Source organism: Clavelina lepadiformis, chromosome 8 (assembly GCF_947623445.1).
Source record: "Clavelina lepadiformis chromosome 8, kaClaLepa1.1, whole genome shotgun sequence".
Taxonomy (NCBI): domain Eukaryota; kingdom Metazoa; phylum Chordata; class Ascidiacea; order Aplousobranchia; family Clavelinidae; genus Clavelina; species Clavelina lepadiformis.
In genome coordinates, this window is record NC_135247.1 from 6,102,822 (window position 1) to 6,115,437 (window position 12,616).

General features: G+C 40.3%; 2 protein-coding genes across 2 annotated transcripts; both read left to right on the top strand.

The window, feature by feature from the left end:
* Positions 1-321: 321 nt before the first annotated feature.
* LOC143469017 (uncharacterized) lies at positions 322-2,037 on the top strand. The gene has a single exon (XM_076966536.1). It carries the CDS (start codon positions 599-601, stop codon positions 1,664-1,666), a length of 1,068 nt encoding a protein of 355 aa, XP_076822651.1. The 5' UTR covers positions 322-598; the 3' UTR covers positions 1,667-2,037.
* Positions 2,038-7,164: 5,127 nt separating this feature from the next.
* On the top strand, positions 7,165-9,675 carry LOC143468670 (zinc finger MYM-type protein 1-like). Its single transcript, XM_076966003.1, has one exon. It carries the CDS (start codon positions 7,165-7,167, stop codon positions 9,673-9,675), a length of 2,511 nt encoding a protein of 836 aa, XP_076822118.1.
* Positions 9,676-12,616: the final 2,941 nt, after the last annotated feature.

Below are 12,616 nucleotides of genomic sequence, written 5' to 3' on the forward strand. Positions count from 1 at the left end.
TGGTGAAAATGTTTAAAATTTGCTGTTAAAGAGCCTTTGATTCGTCAGGAAAATTGCGCTTTTTATAACCTTGCCAAATAAACTATATGTAAACTAGGAACGTGATATTACGAGGGTTTCTATAATAAATCAAAGCTGTCTGAAATCGTTAACTATTTAGTTAGATAAGGTGCAAATCAGATCATAGAATTTAATAAGCTTTTTGTATGTGCCAATTCACACGGTTCAATGGCAGGAAGTAGCCTATGGCTATTCATTAATCTTAGCCTACTTGCCATAGGCCTATATGTATAAGGTAGGCTGATTTGTTATTCCTTTATACCGTAGACAGTTCTCATTCAAACTCTAACAGACAGCAAATATTGGAAGTTAACTAAGTTGTTGATATTGTTTTTCAAAGTTTAGGTCTAAGGCCACAGTTTTAAGCGTTTTGAAAAAATGTCATCTCGCTATGAACTTTTGAGCAAACGCTGAATGTCATTTTCAGTCGAAAGCTGTCACTTAAGTAAGCCATGAGTCGTAAAGGAATTACAAATGTTGTTGCATTGAATTTAGGCCCACATATTGAATTTCAAGCATAAGATTTAATTGCCGCGAAATGTCTGGAAGCTTCGAAGTTGCGAATGCAACGAAAGACCGGATTCTGATCCCCACGAAAGGAGACTCTTTTTCAATACCTCCAATATTCTTCATCAACATGGCCAGCGCTCTAGTTGCATTATACTTTGTGATAGTTCTCATTTTGTATGAGATAAGGCAGCAAAAAAATCGTCAGGGACCAAAACAAGACTACTTTCGTACTTTGGCCGTTTTAAACGTGATATCCGCTGTGTCGTTGTTTGCGGTTTTCTTCACGCATTCCTTGTCTGTTGGAGTGCTATCTTTCGCTCATTTGGCGCACCTCTGTGGACCTCTGCACACAAGTCAAGTGGTCATGACGTCTATCTTGTATTATAGCTGGTGTCTGATTTTGTGGTTTCGGCAGCGGTCGTTTTATACCAACAGACTAATGCGACATCTTACAACCAAAATGACACGAACTTTGAGTTATTTGTCTGTTCTAATGTTGGCCGTGTTTTTAATCGGATATTCTGTCGGGTCTATCGTTCCCGTCAATTTTGCACTAACGAACCACATTTGTGGAATTACGCAAGGTGAGGGAATACAGAGGATTTTGTTTGCTCTTGGAGAATGCGTTATGGCCATATTCCACGCGCTTATGTCATTCTTGTTTTTTTACCCGCTGAACCGAGGACCGTCAAAGAAGAATACGGGTTTGAGTAAAACTTCTATGAGAATGAACAAAGTTTTACAGTGGATCAAACGTTATCAGTATATCAGCGGGTTTTGTGCATTTACAGACCTGAACGGCATTTGGGCCATATTTCTACCTTACAACAGTATTAAACACGATATATTAATTATATGCGTGGATATTTTGACCTTTCTATTGACACATATGGGCAATAGAGATTGGATGCAGCGACTTTTTCCGTGGGCCGAATTGCTTTATAAATGTCTCGGGAAAGGACGGCATAAATCGGGAATAGCGCCGTCGGCTGATCTAGATACTACAAACATTACTCCGCATGTTGGTGTTATGAAGCAGCCTCAGCACAACACACCACTGCCAACGCTGGAGCAAGTGTCTCCTGAACAGGGCTGAAAGTGGTTAAACTGTCTTGCCGAAACTGTTGGACACAGACAAAAACAAACAACAATGATTTTCGTATAAATGCAACAATGTGCTCCATATTTGATCGCTAAATGTTTTACGGGTTTTCTTGAGATTTAAATTGCCAAACGAATTCAGTTCTTCGATTTTCTTGTAACAACCGCTACTGTTCTTAAAGGTATCATAAATGTAAAGTCTACACAACTTAATGGTATATAAAAATTAAAGCTTTAATCGTTAAGTAATGTCCAGGATGGCTACATTTTTTGGGCTGGTGGAAGTTAACGACTGGTAGCCGCGTCTAAAAATTACAATACTATCAGCATATGTATAGCCTTAGTCATCCATTCCACTAGAAAGCTTCAAGACAAAATGTTTGTTTTCAAGTAAAGGTTATTGTCCTTTACCTTTTTCACAGTTCGTATTTCGAATTAGTCGTGTTTTAGGCAAAGACGTGCGCAGACGCTCTTTAAACGCTTCCCCACGTCAAAGCGTTATGTACATATAGCGTAATGTTATAAGTTATAACCGCGTTATACCAATAAAATAAGTCAAACGAAATTAATCAGCGAAATGCACGCACTCAAGAAATTATAAGCTTATATAGAAATTATATTAAGTTAAAATATAAATAGATATACATAAATTATTATCATATATATTGACTATTAAATGTAAAATAGGTTTGGAATATATTTATTTATCTTTCTTTGAAGAATGGCAAAAGTACTGGATAAGCTGATATCAGGGCTCAAAAGTAACGTTTTGTGCAGTGGCTCAATGTCGCAAGCAAACGAAACAGCTTATTATAGAAGTCTATACAAGTTAGCATTATCAGACTGAACTAATAGCCAATAGCTTAATAAAAGCTCTTTTGGCCGGCTTAAGCAATTCGTTTGAATTTACTCCAAGCCAAAAAGTTTTCTATAGAGTGTCAATGTTTAAAGCAGAAAGTCCAACCGCAGTTGAAAACGGTTTAACTCCAGTTCAGGTTATACAAAAATCTATTTTACCGATTTTACTCCGATTATGCATGGAGTTTGCATCAGGTGCACACATTTATTCCGTTCCGGGTTCAAGTTCAGGCTCAGCACACTTGCTAATATACGGTTCGCTCCAAACTCAAATGACATTATCTAACCTAACTAATTGCTTTTTTTAATTTCTTTAGCTACACTGTCCAAGTTCAAGTAGCATTTCGCTTAGCTCAAAGAATTTCATCGGGAGTTAATATTGCTCAGTTTAGGACTTTTACATTTAGAAATAGATAAACACTTTTGCAATAACTCTTCGATAACGTTACTAAGTAATATTAAAAAAGTGGTTATGGACAAAAAACATCGACTACGGTTCGGGTTTTTGCCTCTCTGTTTTCAATAGTTCAGGTTCAGAATAATGTATAACAGTATAAATCAGGGGTGGGCAACTTTTTTGAACCCGAGAGCCGCATTGGTTTTTAAATTTTTACTGACGAGCCAAGTCATAAGGACTTATGACGTCATAAATAGTTTTTATTGTTTAGTTGTTCCATATCTGCATTCCTCAATCTAAAAATATCATTAAATTGTGGATAATCAACATCTTGTCATAAATACTGGCCTAAATAAAGAAACGAAAAAGAGAGAAACGATCATAAACGGTACTCTTGGTAGCCTTTACAATTTTTTTGGAATTTTAAGATTCGACTACAAGAGCCACAAAAAACATGCTGGCGAGCCGCAGTTTGCCCACCACTGGTATAGATTTTGGTTCCGGTTTTCGGTTTAAACCGTTTAAAGGTCCAGGTTCAGTTCCGATATGACACTCTGGTTTAAAATGAGTTTTCCTTTTTCGCTGTGCCGGTGTCATGCTGAATTTGTTCCTGCTTACGGGAATTGTGACGTAGAGATGTCGCATGACTCTGTGCAAGTTTTCCAATAAAAAGCTTGTTTTACCTGTAAGTTTTGTTTTCTTGTTTGAAAAGTTGAGTTTGTAACCTTTTAAGTTTTCCTTGAACTCGATGGCGATCTTCAAGGTTCATATCGGTAAGTGAAAAACTTACGCTCAGCTGTTGGTAGGCCATGCGACCAATGTTCCCTCTAAGCTGCGCGCGTGCGCAAATGCGCACTGCTGACACGGTCTCCGCGCACAGAAAATCTGTGTTGCGCACAAGAAAATAAGCCAACCTGAATTGAAAATAGAATAAATGCATAATAATGGCCACAGTGCGCACGTGGCACGTCTGATGTTGCTCACAGTGGTCCAAGGGACCGCTCAGGGAGTTAGTGTGTTTGCTCAGACTCGTGAAAAATTAGAGGGAACATTGCATGCGACATCTCTACCTAAGAATGCTGGAACAAATTTGGCATGGCACCACCACTTTCTTCAGAGAAATCTAAATTAAGGGTATTTTGTTGTTCAACAAATATTCTTTTACAATAAGTTACTCTTCTGCATTAGTTTCTACCAGAACACCGTTTCGATTCACTTTCACCACTGTTTTCGTGACCTACTTACGGAGAATCAGTCTCGCTATAAATAAAATTGACAAAAAGCCAAGTAGTGGAAGGTGGTGTAAAGCAGACCAATGGGGTAAAGTGGCACACCCCTCTTATTTTCTTAATAAAGTTTTTTAACCGCGCGGATACCACTAAGTTTAGTGAAGCATGACATAACGTGGTTGCAGACGCCATTATTCGAGGTTACGTGGAAAAGAAGGCAAGAAAAGGCACGGAATTCGTTTTTTGTACTCTCTGATCTATTGAAAGGTATGTCTTGTAACTTAGATTTTATTTTACATGCATAAGGTAGAAGTTTGGTTGAATGGTAGAAAGGAGTTTTACTGTATCACGTACGCATTACATAGGTTCATTCCGCTTACTGACTAGCCAAAATTTGGCCAACAGTCAAAATAATAGTAACCAAGGGGTGGGGGTAAAGTGGACCAGTGGTTGCTCCATCGGATGTTACTGATATTCCTATTGATCCTGTTCCAACCAACACCGAATCTTACTCCGTTAATGTTAGTTCAACTAGCGTTGACTTGTGTGATGGCAGAAATATTGGCTTAGATGCGGCTGGTCTTCCCGAGATGCCTGAATCGTTACCTGCACAGCCAATAGATGTAGCCCAACCGTCCTCTCCTGAAGATGCAAATTCCAGTTTCACAATTATAAGTCCTGTCGAAGTGCTTCCTATGCCGAAAGCAGCTCACACTCGCCAAAAGAGGAAGTCTAAGAGAGGTGCAACTGCTATTTTAACCAGTTCACCATACAAGAAGCAGTTGGCTGCAACGAATCGTAGCCAATCCGCGGTATCTGGCAACAGCAGTAAAACAAGTTCATCAAAAAAGCGTTTTATGAAGAAAGCTAAGGTTTCCAGGTCATCAATGCAGCAGAAGGACACAGTCGATGAAAGTGATAACAACGTAGATGCAGAATGCTTTTACTGCAACGAATTGTATTCCAAATCATCCGAGAATGATGGGTGGATCCAGTGCTCCAAATGCATGCGATGGGCGCATGAAGCCTGCTCTGGGTGTAATGAAGAGGGTGACAACTTTATTTGTGAATTATGTTTTTAAAAATTGATGGTGAACTGCAATTACTTTCATAACTACTTCGCTTATGATGACAATTTGTAAATAAATTGATTGTGATGTGGAACAAATTGCATTGTTTACTCAAAACTTACGGTGGTCCACTTTACCCCACACATGTGGGGTAAAGTGGACTATTGGAGGTGCTTTTAAATCAAAAAAATTTTATGTAAGAAAGCAAACAATCAATAAAAGGGCACTTCAAAAATTAGCGAAATACCTTAGAGTTAACTCTCAAAACAAATAAGTCAAATGTTTTGGTGAAATCAGTGAATTGTAACGATTAAGCCTTAGGTGGTCCGCTTTACCCCACCCTCCCCTACAGTACTCTATTGGTACAGGCCAGTTATAGCTAGCCGGCGTTTTCAGACGAGGCTCAGTAAAATCTTGGAGAGGCTCACATACTGAGCTTCAAAAATACTTTATCGGTAAAACTTTTGTATTTACATAAGCAGTAAGAATACAACAACAACATTTAAAAGCAGTCAAAAATAAAATGATTTAGCAAATTTTGTACCATTTAATTCTGTTCGGGACGTTCCACAGCCTTCATGTTTGCTGTTGTAAAACTTTACGCATAAAATACTGCAGTTTTAGTCAGTTAATGCTATTATAACATCAATATAATTATTACGTTGTGATAATATTGTGTACGACATAGAACTCTCGTCTAGCGAATCAGCGAAGCATAACACTGCGTGACGTAGTCGATTGCTTCGTACTTACTGTGTGTGCATTTTGATTTATTCAGTCCTTTTTTGGCTATTACGTTCAACGCCGCAACATGTCTTTATGCTGTTGCTGTAACAATGTTTTATCTTGATGTACTCGTTCAGTGAAGCTTCAATATAACCAGAATATATAGTTGTCATGGTGTACAATTAATTCTAAGATTAAGAAAAGCGAAACAACGACCTGAGACTCATTCACTTCGAGGACATTGAACAATTCAACAGACAAACTTTGTAATTGAAGTGGTCGCCCTTACAGGCTAAGGAACAATAAACCACCTTTTCATTACAAAGTAATGCTAAATGTGGTGACATTCCAATGTATTAACATTCCTTTGTTTACGCCTTGCCTCACGCCTTAATTGTTTACGCCTTGCCTCACGTCCAGTGCAGGATTAAGGTGGATGCTATTGATGCTGCAGCATTAGGCCCATTCCTGAAATAGGCCCAGACGAAAACAGACGTGAATTTTCCGGACGCTGAACAGTTTTCCTTTGCTTAATTAACCCACAAATAATTCTTATTATGAAATTTGTAGTCCGACTTTCGCACGCCTAGGCACAGTGTTACGCCTAGGCACGTAAGATAAAGCAAGATTTTGGCATAGACTACTTATTTAAGATGAAAAATTATAACACTTTTCGAGCTGTTTCAGGGCCCTTCATTACTTCAGCCGCAGATAAGATGCACGGCTTTATTAACTCTTCCCCAATCGTGTATGCTTTTTTTGGTTTTAACTATTCGTAGAGAAACTAGATAGGATTCATGAAGAAAGGATTTTTCGGTAGTCGTCATCTTTTCATTTGCTTTTTTTAATCGTTCATATCAGAGAATATTCGTCCAAAATATTCAAGTGGCTTGCCTTCAAGATTGTTGTTGAGTTCAATGTTGTTTCATTGCCGATTCACAAGCTAACACCGTGCAAACAACTGCCGGTTCACAACAAAAAATGATGGAAACCAGTGTCAGTTTATAACAAAAAATGATGGAAAGCATTGGGGTTCACTTGGACGCTAGCGACTGCCTTAATTCTAAGACAATTGCTAATGTTTTTTTTTTGCACTGTGACGTAGGCTAAATATACGGCGTTGTGTTTATTGTAACGGAAGATTTCAAGTTAATGCGATAAATTTTACGGTTCCACAATTTACAAATTTAGCTGCGTTTTGTGCACGCTTGCTATGGCGTCTCAACTCAGTGGATGGGATAAAGCGAAAAAGAAAAGGAAAGAAGCAGCAGAACAAGAAAAGCTTCTGGCGAAAATTCCAAAACTGAGTTCATACTTTGGAATGCGAGCAGCTTCGTCTCAATTGCCTGCGTCGGATGCGATTGCGAATTCGAGCGCTCCTGAAGACCAGGCCAAGCAAGATGAACCTGATGAGGAAAGAGAGGATAAAGAGCGGGAAAGTTCAGCGGAGAGAGCAGAGGTGAAAGGAGACGCTATCACTGGCGAAGCACTGGCGCAAACGCTGGAGGATATCACCAATGATTTAGGACAGTGGGGTAAAATCAACGCTGACACTCGAGAATATTGGGCCAAGAAAGGTTCAAAACACTGCCAACACACTGAATCGATGTTTGAAGAGAGCGCCAGACAATACCTAGGTGAATCATTCCAACGTCGATGCACTAAGACCTTCTTCGTGCGTACGCATCCGCTCAATGGTGAAAAATCCTATAGACAATGGTTGTGCTACTCGCCTTCGACCGGGAAGGTGTTCTGCTTTGCATGCAAGTTGTTCGGTGGTAATGCTGTTCAAGCAACCAAGTTCGTATCCGGCGGTTTCGACAATTGGAGGACAGGCGAATCCAGAATAAAAATGCATGAAAGCAGCGATGGTCATCGCAAGGCTATGTTGTCTTTTGCGAGCCGACAGAGGGAGGCCGGTCGTGTTGACTACCTAGCCGCTAAACAGGTCGAGGAAGAGCGGTGTTACTGGCGCCAGATTGTAAAGCGGCTCATCGACGTTCTGATATTCCTAGCTAAGCGTGGCCTTGCTATAAGGGGCGCGGATGAGATCATAGGTTCCCCTCATAATGGTAACTACCTTGGCATCATTGAGTTGTTGGCGGAGTACGATACTCTGCTGGCTAGCCATATTAGAAAATATGCGAACTGCGGGAAAGGTCACATTTCTTATTTGTCATCCACAATTTGCGAGGAGCTGGTGCAGCTCATGGGACAAAAGGTGCAGGACACCATCCTGAAAGAAGCCAAGAAGGCGAAGTATTTCTCTGTCTCGATTGACTCTACACCTGACGTATCACACCTCGACCAGCTAACGATTGTTATTCGATATGTTCTGCCGTTGGGTCCAGTTGAACGGTTCCTGACATTCTTGCCTATGATGAGACACACCGCTACGCACATGGCTAGCATACTTCTGAACTTTCTGAAGGAAAATGGCTTGGATGTTACTAACTGCAGAGGCCAGTCGTATGACAATGCGTCAAACATGTCAGGACGGTACAACGGTGTCCAGGCAATTGTGAAGCGAGAATGTAAATATGCTGCTTTTATTCCATGCTGCAACCACAGTTTAAACCTGGTAGGAGACCAGGCTGTTAATAGCTGCGCTGGCTGTACCAGGTTTTTTCATTTTGTCAATGGACTATACGTTTTCCTGTCTGAATCGACATATCGCTGGCAGAAACTGAAGAATCGCTGCACATTAACGCTCAAAGGTTTGTCTGGAACCCGATGGTGTGAACGTGCAGATGCTGTCAAAGCGCTAGTAGAAGGGTGGAAGAGCATTCAAGAAGTCCTGGATGAGCTTGCGGCAGATAAGGAGCAGAAGGCCGATACGAGAAACCAGGCCGACGGATTTTCGCGCAGGATGGACGAACTTGAGACAGCAGTTATGGCGACTGCCTGGAACGATATCCTATGCCGTCTCAACAGTACGAGCATTAGCCTCCAAGACCCTACAGTCAGTCTGAATACGGCAACTAGTTTATTGGCATCACTGGTCGACACGATTCAATTTGCACGGGACAGATTTGACGTGTATGAGCAGATGGCGATCGAAAAGGTTCCTCACGGCGAATACAAGGCTGAAGAACGTCGAGGCCGTAAGCGAAAGCGAATGCCTGATGAAGGAGCTGCAAACGAAGAAAACCTCACCCCTAGGGAAACATTCAAAACCCATATATATCTGGTCATGATCGACAGACTGTTAGCTGAACTGGAAAAGCGAATGAAGGCGTATGAGGATATATCTACAACATTCGGATTTCTTTCGGAGCTAACGTCATTGAGCATAAAGCAGATCGAGAATAAAGCTCAAAATCTCGTTTCCTCGTATCCAGATGACTTGGAAGACACGCTGGTGGCTGAGCTCATACAGTTTGCTGCATTTATGCGCACCCAGAAATCGGTGAGTGTGAACGAGTCAGCAGAGCTTACCATGTACAAGCTTTTGTCGTCGTTGAACCTTTCTCAAACATTTCCAAACGTCGAGATTGCTTTGCGCATCTATCTGTGCTTGATGGTGTCTAATGCCTCCGGCGAGCGGAGCTTCTCAAAACTGGGAATAAGCTTAGTCAAAGGAGAGCTGCGGTCCTCGATGAGGGAGGAAAGGCTAAACATGCTGGCGCTTATGAGCATTGAACATGAGGTGCTGAGCAGCCTTGACTGCACTGACATGATCGAAGATTTCGCGCTTGCTAAGGCTCGAAAAACAGTAGTATAAGTAAGCAGCACTAGCGCAGCATTGACAATATGCCAACGTTAAGTTGATCTGGATTAGCCTTTTCTTCATTAACTCCGCTTTTCAGGCAATATTGGTATTGAATTGTGTTGGTGTTACATAGCCTGATGTTACTCTCGAGTTTTTACGATAACACGTCGTTATTATTGTTCATGTTCATTAAAATTTGGCTGACTGCGTCGAAAGCAATAAAGGCTCTTTGGTCGGTCTGATTACGCGTGTACGGTGGAGTCAGAGTGTCGAATGCATATGTACCAATGCCTAGAAAAAATAGGCCTGTTTTTGCGCTGCAGCATCAGGCCCAGTTTCGTCTTAATCCGGCCCTGCTCACGTCTTAATTGCTTCGCCGCCTTAAATAGAACTGTAGAACGTCATTTCAGTAGCAAGCGCAGTGTCGGTGGGTCGGCTGCTTAATAGTATAAGTTCACATATATAAATGTTATATAGCTGTCACGTTTCGCCTAACTGATTCTATTTGTTTTAGGTCTGTTCAATTCTGTTTTTAATAAAGCCTAAGTTGCTCGAATTTAGTGTTTGAGTTTCAAGGTTATGACACTAAATTTTTTTATAGTCAGCTAATAACAAAAGTACAGGTACCGTACTCCAAAAACGGATAACAAATGGCCGTTAGGAAAACTTTGTATTCTGCCGGCTGCTATAATCTATTCTAGTAGTCAGCTATGATCTGAGGTTGATCCTTGAACTAAAACTAAAGAAAAAAGAAATCACAAATTTCGATCACTGTTTGTGGTCATATAGGCTCAAATTCTCCTGGCCCCATGTCAGCTACGTGCCTGTTTCGCCACGGTTTAACTTCTAGACTGGTCTCGGCTTTATTAGCAACTTTCTGCAAAAGTTGATAGTCTTGTAACCTTTCGGTGGTGTGTGTAGTTGTACTTCTACTCGAACTATTGGTCACACCGTCAGGTTACGAATCGCAGCAAGTGGATAAAGGAGAATTCTGGGCAAATTTTTATGAGTCTCAAAAGGTCGTGAATATTTTCACACCCAAAAAGTTTAAATGTCCATGCTGATTTGCTATAGCATGATTACAGACATTGTTCAGCAGTCACTGCAGTTTAATTGTCGTTATGTTTAATTTTTAATGTAAGCCCGGCCACTTACACGATTAATGTGAAGTTGAATTCTGCTTGACTGTGACTGTTAACTGCTGGCTTGACATCAATAAAAGCACAGATGTTGATATTGATTTAACTTGTTTATATTGTTTCGTCATTGATAAAACACAGTAACGCACCATATCATCTTGAGACAGAAAAATAAGAACATTAGTTGAATTGAATTTTAGTAGAATAGATTTTAGGGCGTAAGCGATTACAATATACGATGTCGCCAGCTTTTTACTCACTGACTTATGAAAAATGCGTCAAGATTAGGGTTACCATATTTTCGTGGCCTAAAATCCGGACACTCTTTAGTGCCCACTAGCGGTTTTTGGTGAAATGAGGTTAAAATGAGGTATGAACACATTGTCTGTCAATATGACGTCACAGTAGCAATGCTTTGCCTATCCATTGTATACCGGAGTGGATTTTTGAACATAGTGTCGTGAATTCACTAGGCTATTGGGCTATTTCTGATTTGATCTCTAGGCTAGGCCGCTAGGGTCTAGGTCAGACTCGTCGCGTGCCACGTGTTGGACACCTCTGATTTACAGGATTATTCCCGCAATTCTAATTCCCCCAAAACGCCCATCATAAAATTCCGGAAATTTGAGCATTTTTTTAAAATCCTCCCGGACGCAAAATTTAACCCTACATTCCGGACATGTCCGGAATTTTCCGGACGGTATGGCAACTCTTGACTCAAGATGACATAAGCACAAGAACTATACGGAACTCACAGCATGAATTTTCGACAGGAATATTTTATGCAAGTTATTCAGAGTTACCTGTACGTTTGGGTAGCTTATACGTTGTGAGTTGTGAGAGTAACAAAGGTACAATTGTTGGAATTACGTAATGACATTTACTATTCACTTTTGTTGTAGTAGCCTACCTAAAGCAGCCTACCTATCTATGTCACAGTCTGTTGACTAGTGTAAATCTACAAGTAAGATCTTTAACTATGAATGCATGCTAACGGCTCGTCTATGTAGTCTTACTAGTTACTTCCCCTGGCCCCTGTCTTATGTCATTAAAATTAAAGATATCTATGAAAAAAACGTTGCAGTCATAGACATCGGAAATACGAAATATATATAATCTTAACGACGTCAATGATTGCAGTAAAAAAGATTTCTATGAAAAAAATGATTTTAGTCTCTACACAGCCGGACACGTTGCAACAACTTACTTACGGTACCGACATTAGCCTAAGACAAAACGAAAGAGCGTGGAAATGTTTGGAAAAGGGACTGTTATAGTTTTTCGTTTCCACAAGAAGGTCTGACTGAAGAAGCATTTGTGATAGAATATTTTTTTATATAGATTCATAAACTTGCACGATGAATGATTTGCTCATCACACCCGATCGGAAAATACAGCAGTTTTTGATGAGAAATCAAGTGCAAAATGAAAATTTTGGCAAGGCAGTGTGCACGGAAGTCTTAATTTGTTGATTTATTATGAATTGGCGTGAAGATAAGAGTTTGGCATGCACGTTGATGAATATTGTGCGTTCTGCCACAATAGAATTTAAAGCGAATTATACTAATTAAACAAAAAACTGGTTGTTTGAACTCCTATTTCCAAATTTATAAAAAATTAATAAAGAATTAAGGCTTTAGTGCGCGTTAGCCTATTACTATTTGCGTCTTTGGATGCACAATTGTCGAAAACGACCGCACTTTCAAAGCGGGACATCACTTGCTCCTGTTAAGTGAACCTGGTGGACAGTTTTAAATTCAGGCAATACTAGGGTAGACTAGCCTAGGCCTATATGCAAAAATAACCAGTCTGCC